The sequence below is a fragment of the Emys orbicularis genome, chromosome 12, assembly GCF_028017835.1.
Source record: "Emys orbicularis isolate rEmyOrb1 chromosome 12, rEmyOrb1.hap1, whole genome shotgun sequence".
NCBI classification, from domain to species: Eukaryota; Metazoa; Chordata; order Testudines; family Emydidae; genus Emys; species Emys orbicularis.
In genome coordinates, this window is record NC_088694.1 from 46,161,252 (window position 1) to 46,183,788 (window position 22,537).

General features: G+C 48.0%; 1 protein-coding gene and 1 pseudogene across 1 annotated transcript; one reads left to right on the forward strand and one right to left on the reverse strand.

The window, feature by feature from the left end:
* Positions 1-1,939: 1,939 nt before the first annotated feature.
* LOC135886810 (cathepsin G-like) lies at positions 1,940-10,185 on the reverse strand. The gene is made up of 6 exons (XM_065414596.1): positions 10,115-10,185; positions 9,394-9,398; positions 4,255-4,402; positions 3,591-3,723; positions 3,107-3,358; positions 1,940-2,017 (listed from the first exon to the last, which is right to left on the reverse strand). The coding sequence occupies exons 1-6, from the start codon at positions 10,183-10,185 to the stop codon at positions 1,940-1,942; spliced, it is 687 nt and encodes a 228-aa protein (XP_065270668.1).
* Positions 10,186-12,840: 2,655 nt separating this feature from the next.
* Positions 12,841-16,071, forward strand: LOC135886337 (mast cell protease 4-like; annotated as a pseudogene).
* Positions 16,072-22,537: the final 6,466 nt, after the last annotated feature.

Here is a 22,537-nt window from a genome sequence, read left to right on the forward strand (position 1 = left end):
CTGCTGTCATTACCCCAGATCTGGCCAGGATCTCTGCTTTCAGCTGGGGGTAGTCTGCCGCAGCCTCTTCAGGCAGATCATGGTAGGCCTTCTGGGCCTCCCCACACAGGAATGGGGCAAGGATGCCAGACCACTGATCTTGAGGCCAGGCCTCCCGTAGGGCTGTCCTCTCAAAGGCCAGAAGGTATGCCTCTACATCATCCTGCCGTGTCATTTTCTGCAGCCAATGGCTGGCCCGTATGAGCCGCATCCCATCATGGCCGCGATTCAGCTCTGTAAGGGACTTTACCTGGTTTACCAGTTCCCGCAACATAGCTCGGTCTTGAGCAGCCTGGTCCATCAGCAGGCGATTAGTCTCTTGCTGCAGCCGCCCTGCCTCCTGTTGGGCGGCTGCCTGGACACAGGTAGCCTCCTGCTGGGCCGCCGTAGCTTGTATCAGTGCCCGCACTACGTCATCCATTGTGATGAAAAAAAAATAAACCCTCTCCCTTTTTTTTTCTTTTTTGTTGTTTTTTTGTTTTTTTTAAATCACCCTCCTTCTTCCGCCGCGCTGTGCACCCCAAGATCCCACCCCTGACACCAGTGTGACAAAGTTCCTCCTCTATCTTGGTGGGTCCTGCGCTTATTGGCGGATTTTCTTGCCGCAGAGATTCACCATGTGGGTTGGGGAACAGCCCAGAGACCTTCCCCTCTGGAAGAACCCACAGTGCAGGTCATTCCAAACACCTTCCTTAGTCTCACCACAGGACCTTCCTCCTGGTGTCTGATAACGCTTGTGCTCCTCAGTCCTCCAGCAGCACACCCTCTCACTCTCAGCTCCTTGTGCCTCTTGCTCCCAGCTCCTCACACTCACACCACAAACTGAAGTGAGCTCCTTTTAAAACCCAGGAGCCTTGATTAGCCTGCCTTAATTGATTCTAGCAGCTTCTTCTTAATTGGCTCCAGGTGTCCTAATTAGCCTGCCTGCCTTAACTGGTTCTAGCAGGTTCCTGATTACTCTAGTGCAGCCCCTTCTCTGGTCACTCAGGGAACAGAAAACTAGTCATCCAGTGACCAGTATATTTTCCCTCTACCAGACTCCTGTACCCCACTGTCTGGGTCTGTCACATGCCACAAGAGGTGAATTCCTGCTGGGTCGATATCTCTAGGAGATAGGGAAGAGGGTAGCAACAAATGCTCTGTCCAGCATCCAGGGGCCATGAGGTGCAGATGTGGGGTGAACTCCAGGCAGAGCAGTTACAGTCAGACACAGACAGGAATCCAAACACACACACACAGAGGCTGCTGCATCAAGCGTTTTATTGCACCACAATTGGCATGTGCTGGGTGGAAAGCAGAGGTTAATGAGGGATTACTCAGGAGTATCAAGGAACCAACGTGAACTGAGTGAAGGTTTCATGCACAGGGCAGAATGATAGTCCAGATCAGGATCAGTAGGAATAGGAAAGGTCAGATATGGGACCTGTCCCTTGCAGACGGTAGCAGTTCTATTTGGACCTCAGGACGGGCGGACTTGATGGCTCATGGCGAGAGGGAAATGGGACATTGGGCCTTTTCCCTCTAGGGGGCGCTGGCTCCAATACCAGCCTTTCTATATTTTTTTCTATTTGCACCATCCTATAGGATTTAATAGAGAGAATCTGATCCCTGCTCTAGAATCCCATAGGAGAGTCCAAAAACTCCCAGAGACACACAGGGGTTTTATCTCAACATCTACGGACTTCTTCCCCCACCCCCAATCCATTTTGACACCAATCAATTCATAGCATTTTTCTAAGAATAATGAAGATAATGTGAATTTCACATGCAAAGCCTAGTTAGCCCATGGCTGGTCTAGCCAGCCAAAGAGCCAGGAAAATGGGTGTCTACTTTAGTGCTGTTTCTGCAGAATGTTCTGGATCCAGGGGATGAAGGTGGAGAGTCTTGTGAACACGCTTGGTTAGTAGAAATTCCCATCAACATATGAAGCGATGCCCTGGGCCACTCTGTCACATGCCAAGGGGCCACCAGAATCACCCTGGGATTAAGAATAACAACAATTATGTCTTGAACTTCTCTAGCATGACTTTTTATCTACAGATGTGATTGCATGAGAGTTGAGATGGTTAAATATTTGGAAAGAAATATGTTTTGTGTAAGAAAATGGCCTTTTTTCAACTTTGGCAACTTCACCAAAATGTTTTCTGTTTGGAAGTGTTTCCTTTTTTTTGTTTGTTTTTGTTTATTTGGGTAGCACTTGGTAGGGTTAGGCAGAGTTTGGTAGAGTTGTGTTTGAATTGGATAGTGTTTGAATTGGGTGGATGTAGATAGGGATGAGTTTGGGTAGAGTTTAGTAGGACAGGGGGTATGTTGGGTAGAGCTGGATAGGACAGGGGTTAATTTAGTAGAGATTTGGTAGAGTTGGTAAAGTTTAGGGAGAGTTGGAGTTGGGGAGAGTTTTACAGGACAGGGGTTAAATTTGATAGAGTTGAATAGGGTTGCGTTGGGGGGGGTGAGTTTAGTGTCGAGTTGGTAGGTTTGTGTAGGGTGGGGTTTGCGTTTGGGGTCGGGTTGTATAGGGTGTTGGGGGGGTTGAGTTTGGGGTAGGGTTGTATAGGGTTGTGTTGGGAGGTGAGTTTAGTGTCTAGTTGGTAGGTTTGTGTAGGGTGGGGTTTGCATTTGGGGTAGGGTTGGGAGGATTGTGTTGAGGGTGGTTGAGTTTGAGGTAGGGTTGTATAGGGTTGTGTTGGGAGGTGAGTTTAGTGTACCGTTGGTAGGTTTGTGTAGGGTGGGGTTTGCGTTTGGGGTAGCGTGGGGGGGGGGTTGAGTTTGGGGTAGAGTTGGAATGGATTGTGTTGGCCAGGGTTTCAGATGAAGGAACGTCATTATCCATGTATAATAATGGATCTTGGCCAAGCTAGTGGAAGCTGTGCTGAGCTGGTCTCACGATCACCTCACCTCTTTGGGCTGATCTGATGTCTGCATCAACACCTCGTCTCCCGAGCGGGGCTAGGTTGGTAGGGGATCACTGCACAATTAGATATTTAGCCCTGGAAAACACCTCCCCATTCCCTCCCAGCAGTGACCTCCTGGAACCAAGGAGCCTCTAGGTCAGAAGGATACTTACCCGATAAGGTAATGTGCACATGCCGGGCTTCCCCACACACAGCATCATTGAGGGGTTGTATCCAGAATACAGCTCACACATGTTGTCCCTCATGACCTCCAGGTCCACCTCACGGAGCATGTCAGTTCTTATGTTCCAGCCAGTCCGACCCCACCCGGCCACGCTGCACATGGATCCCGGCCTCACCCTGGAGTTGGCGTTTGGCAGAGGGATGAGCCGCACCCAGTTATTCAGCACTGCGCTGTGTGACAGCTGTCAGAGCGTGAGGGAAAACAAGGAACCAGATCAACACAGGGATCGGAGCTGGGAGGGGCCAACACGTCCTAACAGAGGAAAATGGAGATGTGTCCAGTGCATGAGTGTGAGGTGATGGGAGTGGAGTGATTGGATGGAGCTTGTACCTCCCGAAGTGTGAGATGGGATGGGGGCAGTACCTGCAGCAGTGTGAGGTCACTGGGACAGGGTGAGAAAACGGGGGCGGAACCTGCAGCAACATCATGTCATTGTTACGGGTCTCTCTGTTGTATTGCAGATGGGGGATCCAGCAGTGCACGGGGATCTGTTGGCTCTGTTCCCGTTGTTGAATGTTATGGGCTCCCAGGTACACAGTGATCCTGCTGTAAAAAACAAGAGCAATACATGGGCATTTGGGGCAGGAGTGTACTGAGGTGGGGGATGGGCACATGGTATGACATAAGTACTGATCCTGTGGGGACAGGGCAGTGATCTCAGACTCCTTCATTCCCCTTCTCCCCTGGGTCTCAGCTCCACACCAGCCAGGTGACCCCTCCCAGCTAGATCCAGACAGTGGTCTATGCCCAGGTGCCCCCACCCCAGAGCCCTGCAGAACTCTCCTGTGGCTGTGAGCCCCTCCCTGCCCTGATCGGGACACTGGGCCAGAGCCCAGCTGGTGCCAATGGCCGTAGCTCCATTGATTTACCCAGCGCTGGATCTGGACCATGGTTTGCACAGGCCCCTAGAGACACGCTGACGCCCCCTGTGCAGATCAGACCCCTGCGCTCTGCTCTCCCAGCCTGTCGCACTCACTGCTCCTTCCCTGCAACCTACGATGGCACCAGAGCTCCCGGCTCCCCCATCACCCACTAATGGCCAACCTGTCCTGACATCCCCAGCACAGAGGCGCTTACTCTCCATTGCAGTGAGTGGCCGTCAGCACAAAGTTCTTTGACACCAGGAACCCTCCATAGCGAAACCGCTTGTCTCCGCTTTGTATATCCAAATAAGCCATGTAGGGCCTGGAATGGGGCTGAGCTTCCTGTCCTCCGATGATCTCACCTGGTGGGAGGGAACAGATTCATATAAAGAACCCCATTGTCTCCTTGGGCTGGGCTGAGATCAATCTCCTCATCCCAAAGGGAGTCCCCACAGCCTCAACCCAACCCCTGTGATACTCTCCCTGGGGGATTCCTGTACCAGGAACTTTGCCCCATGCTGAGCTCTCCCCCACACTGGACACCCCATGGGGCCGGAGGGTAAATCTAAAGCTCTCACCTTCCTGGATGGAGAATCAGTGGCAAATGCACCAGGAGTGGGTAATGGCTTTGGGGGCCAGTAGCACCCAGAATGCCACTCACATATCCCCTGCTGATATTTCACCTTCTCCATCAACCCACAGTAACAAGCCAGGGCTGCTCCCAAGCTGCGCCCCCCCCCTCCCACCGCAACTGTTTTTGTACAGAAAATCAGGTTTTCTAGATAATGAAAAATCTCCCAGAAAGCATCTCGTCGCCTCAAACAACCTAGACCTCCCCCACTGCAACTTGAGACCATTGCTTCTTGTTCTTTCATCTGCCACCACTGAACAGCCGAGCTCCATCCTCTTTGGAACCCCCCTTCAGATAGTTGAAGGCTGCTATCCAATCCCCCTTCACTCTTCTCTTCTGCAGATTAAATAAACCCAGTTCCTTCAATCTCTCCTCGTAAGTCATGTGCCCCAGCACCCTAATCATTTTTGTTGCCCTCTGTTGGACTCTCTCCAATTTGTCCACATCCCTTCTGTAGTGCAGGGACCAAAACTGGATGCAATACTCCAGGTGTGGCCTCACCAGTGCCGAATAGAGGGGAATAATCACTTCCCTCCATCTGCTGGCAATGCTCCTACTAATACAGCCCAATATGCTGTTGGCCTTCTTGGCAACGGGGGCACACTGCTGATTCATATCCAGCTTCTCGTCCACTGTAATCCCCAGGTCCTTTTCTGCAGAACTGCTGCCTAGCCAGTCGGTCCCCACCCTGTAGTGGTGCATGGGATTCTTCCTTCCTAAGTGCAGGACTCTGCACTTGTCCTTGTTGAACCTCATCAGATTTCTTTTGGCCCAATGTGTAGGTCACTCTGGACCATATCCCTACCCTCCAGCGTATCTACCTTTCCTCACATCTTAGTGTCATCTGCAAACTTGCTGAGGGTGCAATTAATCCCATCACCCAGATCATTAATGAAGTTGTTGAACAAAACCTGCCCCAGCACAGACATTTGGGGCACTCTGCTTGATACCAGCTGCCAACTAGACATCGAACCATCGATCACTACGGGTTGAGCCCAACAATCTAGCCAGCTTTCTTATAGTCCATTCATTCAAACCTCTTAAACCATACCATCTTCTGCTTCGGCTTTGCCTTTTAATTTTCCTGCAGGCCCTCTGCATTAGGACTGTAGTGATCATGGCACCTCTGTTTTCAGCAATGTCTCAGGTCTTTCATCTACTGGAGCATATTATTTAATGCTGTACGGCCTCTAGGGTTACAGTTTGCATAAAAGTGTTTTATAAAAACAAAACAAAAAATTCTCTAAGTTGTCGAGACAAGATAATAATAAACAAAATTGTAATTGCAGCAAAGAGTCCTGTGGCACCTTATAGACTAACAGATGTATAGGATCATGAGCTTTCGTGGGTGAATACCCACTTCTTCTTGCATCCAAAGGACACTTTGCTCCTTTTACAGATCCAGACTAACACGGCTACCCCTTTGAAAATTGTAATTGTTGCTTTGCAGGCACCGCTACAACGTATCTTCAAGTATGTAATTCCTCTGTGTTTTTGTTAATATTATTTCTGCTAGGCCGTTGGACGGGGGAGATAATACCTCGTAGAGTGGGGAAGGGATTCTGAATGACAAACGCTAGCCTGTGCACAAGTATAACAACTCACAGAGAATGGCTGCCTACAAAACTGTGTCACTAAAAAAGATTTCAGTTAGTTATCAATATTCTCCTAAAACCTCAGGACAGCTCTCTTATCCCCATGCCCTGTTCTCTATGGCTGTGGCTTTTGTCTTTTTAATTTTTTTATTGTAAAACCCATCACTTCTCTGTCTATGTCTGTGTGTGTGATGTTGGGGGGTAGGGGGAGGAGATGTTTAACCACACCCTGGACTTTTAAAGCTATCTTTACAATTTACAAGTAGAGCGGTTTTTGTATTCTAGGCAATTCGTTTACGCAAAAGTTTAAAAAACAAACTAACACTATATTTTAAAGACCCTGCCTAACCATGTAGAAAGCTATAGCATGTCTTTCCATTTTATTTTATTATTGTAAAACCCTTCTTTACATGAGGGTTTTGTATAATATTCCTGTCTCCCTGGAACTTATTTATTCACAATTTACATTCCTGTGTAACCTAATTTTACCAGGGGAGGAGGAGGGAGGAGGTTGACCTTACCATGTAAGTCAGTTAGACTAAGATCTTTGTGTTGCAGAGATGATCATTATTTAGTTATGGAAATTGAGTAAACTTAGCATCTTTTTAGGCTTATGTCATTTAATTTTAAGCCTGTATTTTTGCTGCAAAAGTTAAGAGCTTTTAAAAAAATATGGAGCTTCAAATTGTCCTCACTGCATGCTAACTTTTTTTTTTTGTATTGAAACACATATGGAAACTCCCCTCAATTGTGACAGTTTTCATATTCTACTCAGTTATTGTTTTGGTACTTTAAAAACACTATTTTTCAAAGGATAGGCTAGTGTACCTTAAACATTTTTATGTCACTGAACTTCTAAAAATATTCCTAAAAAAGACACCTTGTTATGTTACAGCTCATTCAAGGCTGTTTTTTATGGTTTACTGAGGGCTTGCGTTTCTTCAGATAACCAGCGTGGGTGTTTATCTTAGAAGAGGTATCTCTTTGTTGTAAAATATAAGGTTTTCCTTTTTTATTTGAAAAAAGGAGCTGAATTTTGTATAAGCTGCTTTCTTAGTGTCATCCACTGTAAGAACCTGCTAATATAGGTTCTTTTGAACTTTTATTGTCAATGCCGGGAATAGGACTTTCACACTTTACAAAGTTTACAGCTAAAGTCATTTTATGGCTTGGGGTCTTTCTGAGGGTTGGTGTTTTTAACCCTGGAGTTGTCGGACAATATCTTTATGTTAGAAGCGGGGCCTCTGGTTGTAAAAGTTGTGTAATTTCTTTACAGAATTTTTCCTTTGGGGAAAAGTTTAAACAGCAAGCCAGTGTTTTTTTCAGAGAAGTAGACCATCTTTTGTTAAAAGGTTTATCTTTATATTCACTGTTAGCCAAAGAATTAAGAAAGGAGTTTATCTTCTAAACAGTTAGAAGGGAGTTTTATCTACTTCCTTCTCACTGCTGTCTTCTAGGAACAAAAAGGAGGGGGGACTGGTTGCTACATAATTTCTTTCCTTTAAACTTCTATTGCCAGTGCTGGGGATAGGACATTCACTGCTTTGTATAAATCTAATTTTGTATAAATGTCAATCAAATTGGTGTATTTTTTAGGGAAGTAAAACATCTTTTGTTAAAAGGAGTATCTTTATTTTCACTGTTAGCCAAAGAAAAGTGCTTATCTTCAAAACAGTAAGAAGGGGGAGGGAGGAGAAAATACAAGGTTTTCCTTTTCATAGAATCATAGAATCATAGAATATCAGGGTTGGAAGGGACCTCAGGAGGTCATCTAGTCCAACCCCCTGCTCAAAGCAGGACCAATTCCCAACTAAATCATCCCAGCCAGGACTTTGTCAAGCCTGACCTTAAAAACCTCTAAGGAAGAAGATTCCACCACCTCCCTAGGTAACCCATTCCAGTGCTTCACCACCAACCTAGTGAAAAAGCTTTTCCTAATATCCAACCTAGACCTCCCCCACTGCAACTTGAGACCATTACTCCTTGTTCTGTCATCTGCTACCACTGAAAACAGTCTAGATCCATCCTCTTTGGAACCCCCCTTCAGGTAATTGAAAGCAGCTATCAAATCCCCCCTCATTCTTCTCTTCTGCAGACTAAATAATCCCAGTTCCCTCAGCCTCTCCTGATAAGTCATGTACTCCAGCCCCCTAATCATTTTCGCTGCCCTCCGCTGGCCTCTTTCCAATTTTTTCACATCCTTCTTGTAGTGTGGAGCCCCAAACTGGACACAGTACTCCAGATGAGGCCTCACCATTGCCAAATAGAAGAGAATGACCATGTCCCTCGATCTGCTAGCAATGCTCTTACTTATACAGCCCAAAATGCTGTTAGCTTTCTTGGCAACAAGGGCACACTGTTGACTCATATGCAGCTTCTCGTCCACTGTAACCCCTAGGTCCTTTTATGCAAAACTGCTGCATAGCCGCTTGGTCCCTAGTATGTAGCAGTTCATGGGATTGTTCCTTCCTAAGTGCAGGACTCTGCATTTGTCCTTGTTGAACCTCATCAGATTTCTTTTGGCCCAATCCTCTAATTTGTCTAGGTCTGTCAAGACTGCTTCCCCACTCTGAACTTTAGGGTACAGATGTGGGGGCCTGCATGAAAACTTCTAAGCTTAACTACCAGCTTAGATCTGGTCCACTGCCACCACTCCCAATGTGCTAATTCCCTTCCCTGGGTAGCCTTGAGAGACTCTTCACCAATTCCCTGGTGAATACAGTAAAAGGTACATTTACAAGTTGAGAAAACAAAGATAAAACTAACACGCCTTGCCTGGCTGTTTACTTACAAGTTTGAAATATGAGAGACTTGTTCAGAAAGATTTGGAGAGCCTGGATTGATGTCTGGTCCCTCTTAGTCCCAAGAGCGAACTCCCCCAAACAAAGAGCACAAACAAAAGCCTTCCCCCCACCAAGATTTGAAAGTATCTTGTCCCCTTATTGGTCCTTTGGGTCAGGTGTCCACCAGGTTACCTGAGCTTCTTAACCCTTTACAGGTAAAAGGATTTTGGAGTCTCTGGCCAGGAAGGATTTTATAGTATTGTACACAGGAGGGCTGTTACCCTTCCCTTTATAGTTATGACAAGGCCCCTCTGTATTCTATCCCTACCCTCCAGTGTAGCTACCACTCCTCCCAGTTTAGTATCATCTGCAAACTTGCGGAGGGTGCAATCCACGCCATCCTCCAGATCATTAATGAAGGTATCGAACAAAACCAGCCCCAGGAACGACCCCTGGGGCACTCCGCTTGATACCGGCTGCCAACTAGACATCGAACCGTTGATCACTACCCGTTGAGCCCAACAATCTAGCCAGCTTTCTATCCACCTTATAGTCCATTCATCCAATCCATAGTTCTTTAACTTGCTGGCAAGTTAAATTTGAAAAAAGTAGCTAATTTTTTAAGCTGTTTTCTTAGTGTCATCCAGTATAAAACCAGCTAATATTCCTGTCATGTAGTTATATTATTTTTGAGCTTCATTTAGTCACAAAGCGATAGTTTTTGTCTTATAAAAGCATGCTAATAAACATTTTGTTTCATTAGTTAACAGCTTGAAATAACAAGGGAGAATGTGTGGGTATTTAGTGTACTCCTTCACGCAGTTGCACATTTCTTTTGGAATGTTCTTGGATATGACATCCTCCCTTTATAAAGCTTAAAAACTGGGGGAGTGGGGAGGGATGGAGGGAGGTGGAGGGCACTTGTTTTAAAATCTTGTTATGATATGATTGATTCAGGAAGAATTTGTGCTATGACATAGCTGTAGAACAACTTCTGATTGGTCCATCCGAGAGGCATGGTTTACTCCAAAGGCTCCCCACCCTGGACAGCTCTCATTTCACTACTGGCAGCCTTGGGGCAGGAGAAAGGCCATGGGAAGCAGGACTAGGATGAAGAGCTGCATCCTCTGAACCATCCAGGGACATGAACAGAGACTCTACATCAGCCCTGGGGGTTATATGGACCAGGTTGGGAGAGAGGAGGACAGGACAGGCCAACTACCCTGATGCCTGAAAACCCCCATCCCGGTTGAGGAAGGAGCAGAGACACCAATTGGGAAATTGTCAGGTCACAGCCGCACCCACAATGGGGGGGGGGAGGGTTTCCTCTCTGCTCTGTTGCCTAAACAAACTGCCTGTGGGCAGTGGCTAATGATTCCCCACCCCCCATCCCTCTGGCTGAGGATGTGGCTAACACTGCTCCCCCATACCGCTGGCTGAGGATGTGGTTAGCGTTGCTCCCCCTCCAGCTACCAGTGAAAGGAAACCTCTGGACTATTCTGCACCTAGATTCCCAGACCCATGGATTTCAAAGCCAGGAGGGGCAATGCTGACCTTCCAGACTTACCCACCTGGACACCCCAGAGCCAGAACCCACCCAGCGTCTCTGCCCTCCAGCCCGGCACTGCAGGCAGAGCTAGGGCAGATCTCTAAAGAGCTGGTATCTGGAGACCCTGCCTGGCGGGGAGAGCTCCAAGGAGAGCAATCCCCTGAGGGTATTGGAGGCGAAGAGGGGACTCAGCCCCTGTCTGTAGGAACCTCCATGGGGAGGGGGTTTCTGAGAGCAGGGGGCTCTTCAACCTCGCTGGCCAAGGCAGGACAAGACCCGACAGCCGGGAGCTGGAGTCAGAAAAGGTCTGGCTGGGACTAATGTGGAAACATTAAAAATGGAGCCTGGGGAACAACTGACCTGGGGCTGTGGTGGAGGCCGGAGTCGCTGGGTGGGTTCTGGCTCTGGGATATCCTGGGGGCCAGGTTTGACTGTGACCATAGTCCCTCCTAGTCTTGCAATCGATGGGTCTGAGTATCTCGGTGCAGAGGAGCTCAGGGGTGTTTCAGGACAGGATAGGGTTAACCTCATCTGCAGCCAGGGCAGGTGGGCACCAGAGCAAGGAGGAAACCTTTCTCCTGTGCCACGGGGCCCAGGCTGGTGAGTGGGGAGGGGGATGGGGCCTGTGGGAAGCAGGGCCTTCACCGGGTAGCGGAGCTGTGGGCTGCAATGAGGGTCTCCCCGCTGATCCTGCTAGGGCCAAGCACCTGTAGCGAACCCTGCAGCCTCTCCTGAGTGTGGCCAGGGCTGGATTTCCCATGAAGCACAGTAGGCATGTGCCTGAGGCACTCCAGGGGCAACTAAAAATTCAAATTTTGTTGCTCCCGAGTCCAGCAGGGGGCAGGGGTGGGGCTGAGGGGAAGACGGTTACATGCAGCCCTGCTGGAGCACTCCCCTCTCAGCCCGGCAGACAGAGTCATCTCCCAGCTGGGCCATGGAGTGCTTGAGAAAGGGGGTCTCTGGGGAATATTGCAGGGGGTCTTTGGGCAGTGAGGGGTGGGGGGCGCTGGGCACTGGGGAGTCTGTGTGGAGGACTGGGAAGTTGTGGTGGGACTGTGCGAGAGGCGCTGGGCAGTGGGGGGGTCTTTGGTTAAAAGTTAAGAGTGGTGGGGGAGCCTCCACCGCCCGCAGCGTTGTGTGTGTGTGTGGGGGGGTTCTGAAGCCCTGCTCCTAGCAGTGCTCAAAGTGCAAATCCAGCCCTGAATGCAGCTGGGGCTCTCAGACCAGCCCAAGGGATTGGGTGACCCAGCCCCCATAGGCTCCTTTGGGTCCCTTCTGCCAGTCTGTGCCCCAGACAGGGAGGCCAGCTATGGCACAGGGCTGGGACCCAAGAAATCTGGGACCAGTTCCCAGCTCTGCCCAGGATCTCTGTGGGCAGAGACATCAGTGGATGGGCATCCAAATCCCTTAGGCAGGTTTACAAAGATCTCCCTGGGCCTCAGTTTCCCCATCAGTACAATGTGAAGCATGATTCTGCCTCGGTCTGGATGCTGTTTGGGGCAGGGTTTGTGTGTCAATGCAGGGCCTGGCACAATGGGGGGGCCCTGATCTTGGTCTAAGTACAATTTGTTAAAGTTGGGCTTTTGCAACACACCCACCCACCTGGGTGGACACTTCTTCACAGCTGATCACAAAATGTTTTTTTTTTCCTTGAGAAAAATGCCCAAAGTGTTTCTTTTACAGTGACCAAAATCTGAAAATGTTCATCTCTATATTACCCACAACTGGAGGGGAAGAATCAGTTTCCCCACAATAATTCAGGCAGGTTCGAGAAGAGGTTTTCTGAGAACAAATGCCATTTGTAAAAAACACAATTTCCCATTGGATCAAACATTTCATGGATCAGTCTTGGCACAGCCCTGGCTGGTCACCGTTGGCTGATGGAGAAGGAGAAGTGTCCACAAGGGACCTGTCAGTGCCCGTCTGGAGGCTGCCTGGCCTAATTTGGGGTGACCTCACCCCCAAAGCCTTTAAGTTAAGGCAGTGCGATTACTGACCCACTCCTGGTGCGTTTGGCATCGATTCTCCACCCAGGGAGGTGAGAGCTTTAGATTTATCCTCCAGTCTGGGGCAGAGCTGAGGAGGGGGCAGGGTTCCAGGCACAGGGATCCCCCAAGGAGAGAATCACAGGGGGTGGGTTGAGGTTGTGGGGACTCCCCTTCGGGATGGTGAGCTCAGTCCCAACCTGGCCCAGGGAGACGATGGGGCTCTGTAAAACCTGGTCTCCCCCGCAGATGAGATCATCAGGGGCCGGGAAGCCAAAGTCCACTCCAGATGCTACATGGTCTATCTGGAAATACAACATGGAAAGGGTAAAAAGAAATGCGGAGGGTTCCTGGTGAAGCCAAACTTCGTGCTGATGGCCGCTAACTGCAATGGAGAGTAAGCGCCTCTGTGCTGGGGATGTCGGGGCAGGTCAGGGTTAGCTGGTGATGTGGGGGCCAGGAGCTCTGGCGCTGTTGTAGGTCGCAGGGAAGGAGCAGTTAGTAGGACAGGCTGGGAGAGCAGAGCCCGGGGGAATCTGCTCAGGGGGTGTCAGTGTGTCCCTAGGGGCCTCTGCAAACCATGGTCTAGATCCAACACTGGGTAAGTCAATGGAGCTATGGTCATTGAACCCAGCTAGTCTGGCCCATTGCCCAGATTGGGGCAGGGAGGGGCTCACAAAGCTAGGACAGCACTGCAGGGCTCTGGGGAGCTGGGTATATACCCCTGTGTGGATCTAGCCAGGAACGGGGGTCACCGAGGTGCAGGGGAGCTGGGACCTAGGGGCTGGGAGGAGAACAGGGAGTGAAGGAGCTCAGGGAAAAGCAAAAGCGGCTGGTGCTGTCATAGGCTGGGAGGCCAATGTCTCTGGGAAGGTGTTTATGATGCAGCTGGCACCCCCTAGAGGGGAAAGGCCCCTTGTCCTATTTCCCACCCCCCACCCTCCCCAGCCCTGGGCCAGATCACAGCTGGCAGTGTTTATAGTGGTATATACATTTTTGCAGGCCAGCAGAAGAGTCCAAGATCTTGGCCTAAGAGGGCCAGGCTGCCCTAAGTCACTGTTCATGAGTGAGACCCACACGTTCCCATCCCCCAACTCACATACGCTTCTGCTCCTGATGCCCCACGTATAATTTTTTGCTTTTTCAGTGAGATCACTGTCACTCTGGGAGCACATAACATTAGCAAACCATAATGTAGCCAGCAGAAAATACCCCGTGCACTGCCGGGTCCCCCACCTGCAATACACCAAGAAGGTCCTTAACAATGATATCATGCTGCTGAAAGTACCACCTCCATCCCATCACTCCACCCCCATGACCTCACACTCATACACTAGACACATCTCCATTTTCCTAGGCTGGGACGTGTTGGCTTCTCTCAGCTCCAATCCCTGTGCTGATCTGGATCCCTCTTTTCCATCCTGTCTATGGCAGATGTCACACAGCGCAGTGCGGAATAACTGGGTGCGGCTCATCCCCCCTGCCAAAAACCAAGACCAGGGTGAGGCCAGGATCTACCTGCAGGGTGGCCGGGTGGGGTTGGACTGGCCGGAACTGAAGAACTGACTTGCTCCATGAGGTGGACCTCGAGGTCATTAAGAACGACATGTGCGAGCTGTATCCTGGATACAACCGCTCAATGATGCTGTGTGTGTGGAAGCCTGGCTTTGAGAAATTACCTTATCGGGTAAGTATCCTGCTGACCTGGAGGCTCCTTGGTTCCAGGAGGCCACTACTGGGAGGAAATAGAGAGATACTTTCCAGGGCTAAGTATCTAAGTGTGCAGTGATCCCCTACCAACCTAGCCCCGCTCAGGAGATGGGGTGTTGATGCAGACATCAGATCGGCCCAGAGGGATGAGGCAATGGTGAGACCAGCTCAGCACAGCTCCCACTAGCTTGAGCACGATCCGTTATTACACCTGGTTATTGAGGATCCTTCATCTCAAACCCCACCCAACACAACCCTACCACCTCGACCTCAATCTCAACCCCCGCCCCAACCCTACCCAAACCCACCCCAAACAAATCCTGGCCAACACAACCCTACCAACTCTACCCCAAACTCAAATCCCACTCAACACACCCCTACCCAAACCTTCCCCAAACTCAACCCCCATATTCCCCAACACAACCCTATCAATCCTATCATAACTCCAGCTATGGACAACACAACTGTACCAACTCTACCCCAATCTCAAAACCCACCCAGAGGCCTTGGCTACACTCGCAGATTCACAGCGCTGCCGCGGCAGCGTTGCCGCGGCAGCGCTGTGAAGCGCGAGTGTAGTCGCGCCGCCAGCGCTGCGAGAGCTCTCTCGCAGCGCTGCAAGTACTCCACCTCTCCGAGGGGAATAGCTTGCAGCGCTGCAAGGGAGCGTGCAGTGCTGCAGGCGCTGATTACACTGGCGCTTTACAGCGCTGCACTCGCTGCGCTCAGGGGGGGTGTTTTTTCACACCCCTGAGCGCAGCAAGTGCAGCGCTGTGAATTGCCAGTGTAGACAAGGCCTAAACAATTCTATCTCAAACTCAACCCCCACCCCCCAACACAAACCTACCAACCCTACCCGAAACTCAAACCCTGGCCAATACAATCCTACCAACTCTACCCCAAATTCAAACCCCACTCTATAAAACCCTTTCCAAACCTACCCAAACTCAAACCACACTCAACACAACCCTACCAATCCTACCCCAACCCAACACAGCCCAACCTAATGCTAGCTAAAGCTCAAACAATATCCAGCACAACTGTACCCAACCCTTCCTCAAACTCAAACCCCATGCAACGCAATCCTAACTAAACTCTATCAAACTTAACCCCAGTCCTGCACAACTCTCCCCAACTCCAACTCTACCCAACACTACCCAATCTCTACTTAATTTAACTACTCTCCTATCCAGCTCTACCCAACATTCCCCCATCCTACTAAATTCTATCCAGACTCATCCCTACCCATATCCATCCAGTTCAAACCCTACCCAATTCTACCCAACACAACCTCAACCTGGCTTAAATTCTACCCATTTAAAATCCTACCCAACCCAAACCCAACTCTACCAGAGTCTTCCCAACCTTACTAGTGCAACTCAAACAAAAAAGGAAACACTTCAACACAGCAAACATTTTTCCTGAAGTTGCCAAAGTTTAAGAAAGGCTGTTTTCTTTACACAAAAGATATTTCTTGTAAAATATTTAAACCTTCTCTACTCTGATGCAATCAGATCTACAGATGAAAAGTGGTGCTAGAGATGTTCAAGATGTAATTGTGGTTATTCTCAACCCCAGGGTGATTCTGGTGGCTCCTTGGTATGTGGGGGAGTAGTCCAGGGCATCGCTTCATACGCTGTGAATTTCTACAAACAAGTGTGTTCACAAGACTCTCCAAATTCATCCCTTGGATCCAGAACATTCTGCAGAACCAGCATGAAAGGAGGCACCCATTTTGCTGGCTCTTTGCCTGGCTAGACCAGCCATCGGCTAACTAGGCTTTGGTTGTGAAATGCAGATTATCTTCATTACTCTTAGAAAAATGCTATGAATTGATTGGTATCAGAATGGATTGGGGGTGGGGGAAGCAGTTTGTAGATGTTGGGATAAAACCCCTGTGTGTCTCAGGGATTTTTTGCCCTATCCTATGGGATTCTGGAGCAGGAATCAGATTCTCTCTATTAAATCCTATAGGATGGGGCAAAAAAATAAAATAAAATAGAAAGGTGTGTATTGGAGCTGGCGCCCCTCAGAGGCGAAAGGCCCTATTCCCATTCCACCCCAGCCGGTGCCCCTGACGGGTTCAGTCACAGGGACCCTCTTGAGACTATCCCTTGATGTGCTGGGATACCAGAATAACGCCCCTGCCAGAATGGGCACCCCTCAACTCTCTCTTGCTGAGCTAGACTCTCCAGTTCAGCTCCAGCACAGACGCAGAGATTGGGCCACACCCCTCAGTAGTTCCTCAGACACTCAGATTCACTCAGCCCTGGGGCTTCTCAGTTAACAGGGTCATACCGAGCACCCAGTATACAGCCTTTCTGGGAGCCTGAACCGCAGATAAATCCGTTTTACTCTGTATAAAGCTTATACAGGGTAAACTCATAAATGTCCACCCTCTTTATCACTGAAAGAGAGATATGCACAGTTGTTTCCCCCACCCCGGTAACAATTACTTACACTGGGTTTATTAATAAACAAAAGTGATTGTATTAAGTATAAAAGGTAGGATTTACATGGTTTTAAGTAATAACAGACAGACAGTAAGTCACAAAGCAAAATAAAACAAACATGCAAGGCTAAGCTTTATTACACTAAGAAGCTGATTACATGTAATATCTCACCCTCAAAGATGTTCCAATAATCTTCTTTTACAGACTAGAATCATTCCTAGTGTGGGCCTAATCCTTCCCCAGTCTTTCCTTCAGTCTTTGTTAGTTCCAGCAGACATTTTAGGTGGTAAGCAGGGGTTTCCTCATGACTGGCAGCCCCCTTATATATGCAAGGCAGACGGACCTGGGTCATCAGCGAGTGGGATTGAACCTGGGACCTCTGGGGCTAAAGCCATGACTATCTACCTCAGGGGTTCTCAGACTGGGAGTCTGGACCCCTCAGGAGGTTGTGAGGTTATTCCAGGGAGGGTCGCGAGCTGTCAGCCTCCACTAGAAACCCCTCTTTGCCTCCAACATTTATAATGGTGTTAAATATATAAAAAGTGTTTTTAATTTATAAGGGGTGTTCACACTCAGAGGCTTGCTGTGTGAAAGGGGTCAGCAGTACAAAAGTTTGAGACCCACTGCTCTACCTCATGAGCTAAAAGCCAGCCGGCACTTAACTCAGGCTGTGGAGCAGCCAGACTTCACTCTCCCTCTAGTGGTCTCAGTGCCTCAGGGTTACGTATGGATTTGGCAAAAAGGCAGGAGTCGTTTGACCCCCTCCCCAACTTCCCATGGAAAAGTACAAGGTTTAAGATGGATTCCAGTATCAGGTGACATGGTCACATGTCCCTGCAAGACCCCAGTTTTTATTACCCATGGGCTGGCCCACATATACACAGGAAGGCTTGGAGGTAAACAAGGCCATTTGAAGCCAATTGTTCTGGTAAATGGGAGCTATCAAGTTCCTAATGCACCATTGATGGCCCTCACCTGGTATGATTACATCAGTAATACAAGTTCATATTTCTAATTTCAGCTGTAAGAATGATATATGCATACAAATAGGAAAATCAAATTCAGTACATTATAACTTTTTCAATGATAGGTTACAAGAGGTATTTTGCATAAAGCATATTCCAGTTATGTCATATTCTTATTCATACACATATTTTCATAATACATATGGAGTGCAGCATCACATCCCCTTCCTGGGGTCAGATCAGAGCTGGTACCCTCTACAGAGGACAGGTCTCATATGTAGGGTACTACCAAATTCACGGTCCATTGTGACCAATTTCATGGCCACAGTTGGTAAATTTCATGTTTTCAGCTGTTTAAACCTGAAATTTCACAGTGTTGTAAATGTGGGGTCCCGACCCAAAAGGAGATTGTGTGTGTGGGAGGGGTATTGCAAATCTGTTGTAGGGGGGTCATGGGATTTCCACCCTCACTTCTGTGCTGCCTCCAGAGCTATATATATCTTTATTGTAGCCATGGGATATTTCAGAGACAAGGTGGGTGAGGTGATATTCCATTGCATCAATTTCTCTTACTGAGAGAGACAAGCTTTGAGCTTACACAGAGCTCTTCTTCAGGTCCAGGAAAAGTCCTCCATGTGTCACAGCTCAATGCAAGGTGGAACAGATTGTTTAACATAAGAAGTTAACACATATTTCAAGGGACCATTCAAGGTGAAGTAGCCTATTAACACCTCTCCAGTCACAGGGGGAGAAAGAGGAGGAAAAAGGTGTGGGGAAGTGGGTTTGGTGAGTTACAGATTGTTGTAATAAGCCATGAATCTAGTGTTTCTATTCACTTTGGGTTTTTTAGTATCTAGCAAAGTTATGAATTTAAGCTCCCAGGCTCATCTTTTGCAAGTGTTGTGCAGGTTTCCTTTGAGGATGAGGACCGAGAGGTCAGCTATGGAGTGAACATTTTGTGAAAATGCGTCTGACAAAGTGGGTATTCACCCACGAAAGCTTATGCTCCAATACATCTGTTAGTCTATAAGGTGCCACAGGAGTCTTTGTTGCTTTTTGTGAAAAGTGTTCATCCTCAGGTGATAAGGTGTTTTTGTCTTTCAACATTTTTCTGTGTGAGCTCATTTGACGTGGTTGTGTCATTTCTCCCACCTCATTGTTATTGGAGCATTTAGTGCACTGGATAAGGTACACCACATGTTGTGATGGGCATGTGTAGGACCCGAGGATCTAGAAAGGTGTGTTGCGGGGAGGGGATGTTGGCCATCATAGCAGTGGAGATGTGTCTGCAGGTTTTGTCCTGGCAGGGTCTGGTGCTACTTTGAATTGGTGGGTCCTGGTCTGTGCGGAGATTGCTTCTGATGATGAGCATGGAGAGAAATATGTGCTAAGTACCTATGCTAAACAACCTGTTTCACCTCGTACTTAGCTGTGACACCATGAGAACCTTTCCCAGACCTGCAGAAGAGTTCTGGGTAAGCTCAAAAGCTTGTCTCTCTCACCAACAACAGTTGGTCCAATAAAAGATCCCCCCACAGACCTTGTCTCCTTTTCGTCAGATTCCAACTTCGGTTTGGTTGATAAAGGTAACAATGTTGATAGTATATTCTTATAATTCTGGAAGGCATTTGACTTGATACCACACATGTTGATTAAAAAACTAGACGTATATAAGATTACCATGGCACACACGACATGGATTAAAAGCTGGATAAAAAGTAGTCTCAAAATTTAATTTGAAATGTGGAGTCATTATCAAATGGGCATGTTTTTTTGTGGGGTGAGGGATTGGTTCTTGTCCTATACAATTTACTATTGTTATCAATACCCTGAAAGAAAACATAAAATCATCACTGATAACGTTTGCAGATGACTCAAAAATTGGAGGAGTGATAAATAATGCAGAGGACAGGGCACTGACACAGAGTGATCTGAGTAGTTTGGTACGCTGGGTGCAAGCAAACAATATGCATTTTAACATGGCTAAATGTCAATGTATACATCTAGGAACAAAGAAGGTCGGCCATAGTTACAGACTGTCTCCTGCGAAGTAGGGACTCCGCAAAAGATGTGGGGGTCAAGGTGAACATGAGTTCCCAGTGCGATGCTGTGGCCAAAAGAACTAGTGTGATGCTGGGATGCATAAACAGGGGAATCTCGAGTAGGAGCAGAGAGGTTATTTTATCTCTGGATTTGGTCCTGGCACAACGGCTGCTGGAATCCCACTTCCAGATCAGGGATCCACAATTCAAGCAGGATTTTGATAAATTGGAGAAGCTCAGAAAAGAGCCAGGAGAATGATTAAAGATTTAGAAAACCTGCCTTACAGTGATAGACTCAAGGAGCTCCATCTATTTAGCTTAACACAGAGAAGATTAAGGGGTTACATGATTACAATGTATAAGTACCTTCACGGGGAACAATTTTTTAATAATAGGCTTTTCAGTCTAGCAAAGAAAGATGTAACACTTATGGGGAAAATTGTGTCTGTATTATTTTTCCAGCAGATGTGTGGGTAGTTAAAGTCCCCTCCCCTCCATGCCATCTGCCCTCTTTACTTGTTAATTTCACAGGCCAGCTTGTGACCTCTGGAATCAACACAGAGTTTTATGAAATTTAGTCCCTGTGAGTGTTTCCTTCTCTCCTGGATCTCTGTCAGCCAGGGGAGGGGAGACTCAGCCACTCAGCGGTTAAACCAGGCAGTCTGAGCTGTCTGTCAGACCAGGGCAGTAGGAATAACAAATCACTAGGATCCAGCCTCTCTATATGCATCTGCCTGTGCTCTCCGTGGTGTTGAGGTCTGGAGAGATGGGGCCTTTCCCGTCTGTGGGGTACTGGCTCCAGGGGACTGGCTGGCTCAGGGGGGCAGGGAATGGGATACTAAAGCTCAGTTAATGCTGCAGCATCTGAGCGAGGCCTGGAATCCGGCCTGGTCCCCAAGTTCAGTGCAAACACTTTCAATGTTATGAAACAAAACTTACATGTTTCCGTATAGCCTGGAATACAGACACTGAACGTGCGGTTAACACAGGCAGCAACTTCCAAGCATTGCACAGAGTCTGAATGTTAAATGGAATTTTGTAAGACTCATCCCTATTTTGAGCAAAACTAACACACAGGTGAACAGTCTGGTCTCCAGATGTGAGTTTGTTAGTTCTTAGCTAATGCCAGCTGCCTGGGCCTGCCAGCATCACACCGTGTAGACCATCACCAGCTAGCCAGGGAGCGCTGACAGCTCCCTCCGGTGTGAACAGGCCTTCCCTGAGCCACGAGATCCCACGGACGGTCACTCCAAGCCCATTAGACATAGGATAGGGACGTTATCGCTGAGCTAGTACCTGTATTCATGACTCGCAGTGAGCATGAGGCTTGATGAGTTACCAGCTTTCAGTAGAACCTTCACATGCCATCCTTCAGGGCTAAATACCAGGGAAGTGGTGTGACGGTGCCACCCATAAGGCTTTATGGAAATATGCTTATGAATGTATGTATATATAACATAACTAGAATGTGTTTTATGCTACATATGCCATGTAACATATCTCTGTAAAGGTGATGATCTACTGAATACATTCCTCCTATTTGTATGCATGTATCATTTTTGTATTCAAAGTTATGAATATTGGCGGCATACTTGTTTGATTCTGAGTAGGCTGTAGTGAAGCAGTTGGTCAGCTTCCTGAGAAAAGACTCCCATCAAGAAACACTTAAGCCAACAATGAACTTGGAGACACCGATCCACGTCTGGGCTTTCCCAGGAATGTGGCTTGGCAGGTAAGGAACTCAGTCATGCATGGACATGTGACTTGCCCAGGTGACTCCAATACTCCATTTTGTAGCTGGACTTTGCATAGGAGAGAGGAGGGGGTCTCCACCCATGAGAGAAAGTCTATTTAAGCCCAGGGGAAACCCCTCCATTTTGTCTTCAGCTGGCTAAAGAGAGAGTCTCTCCACCCCCAAAGATACCTGAAAGAAACTGGAACAAAGGACAGTGACTGCAAGGGGTGTGAGTGATTGATGGACCCAGACTAGAAGGAGATTAGTCTGTAAAAGGAAGCATTCTGGAACTGGTGACGATCTTATCTGTATTCAGTTTCTTACTGTATTAGACATACACTGGTGTGTTTTATTTTATTTTACTTGGTAATTCACTTTGTTCTATCTGCTTCTACTTGGAACTACTTAAATCCTACTTTCTGTATTTAATAAAATCACTTTTTACTTATTAATTAACTCAGAGTATGTATTAATACCTGGGGGAGCAAACAACTGTGCATATCTCTCTATCTGTGTTATAGAGGGCGAACAATTCATGAGTTTACCCTATATAAGCTTTATACAGGGTAAAACAGATTTATTTGGGTTTAGACCCCATTGGGAGTTGGGCATCTTAGTGTTAAAGACAAGAACACTTCTGTGAGCTTCTTTCAGTTAAGACTGCAGCTTCGGGGCAAGTAATTCAGACCCTGGGTCTGTGTTGGAGCAGACAGGCATGTCTGGCTCAGCAAGACAGTGTGCTGGGGTCCTGGGATGGCAGGGAAAGCAGGAGCAGAGGTAGTCTTGGCACATCAGGTGGCAGCTCCCAAGGGGGTTTCTGTGATCTAACCCGTCACAGGTGGTACCTGGGGTCTACTGATTTTGTCAAGTGTGAGACTGGAGTGGCTTTTGAATTACAGTGAACACTTTACTGGTTGTCACCAGTCACTCTTTACTGGGTCACAGGGGACTGGGAGCCAGGACTCCGGGGTTGTATCCCTGGTTCTGAGTGGAAAGTGGAGTCGTAGTGGTCAGAGCAGGGGAGACTGGGAGTCTCTCTCTCCCTATCT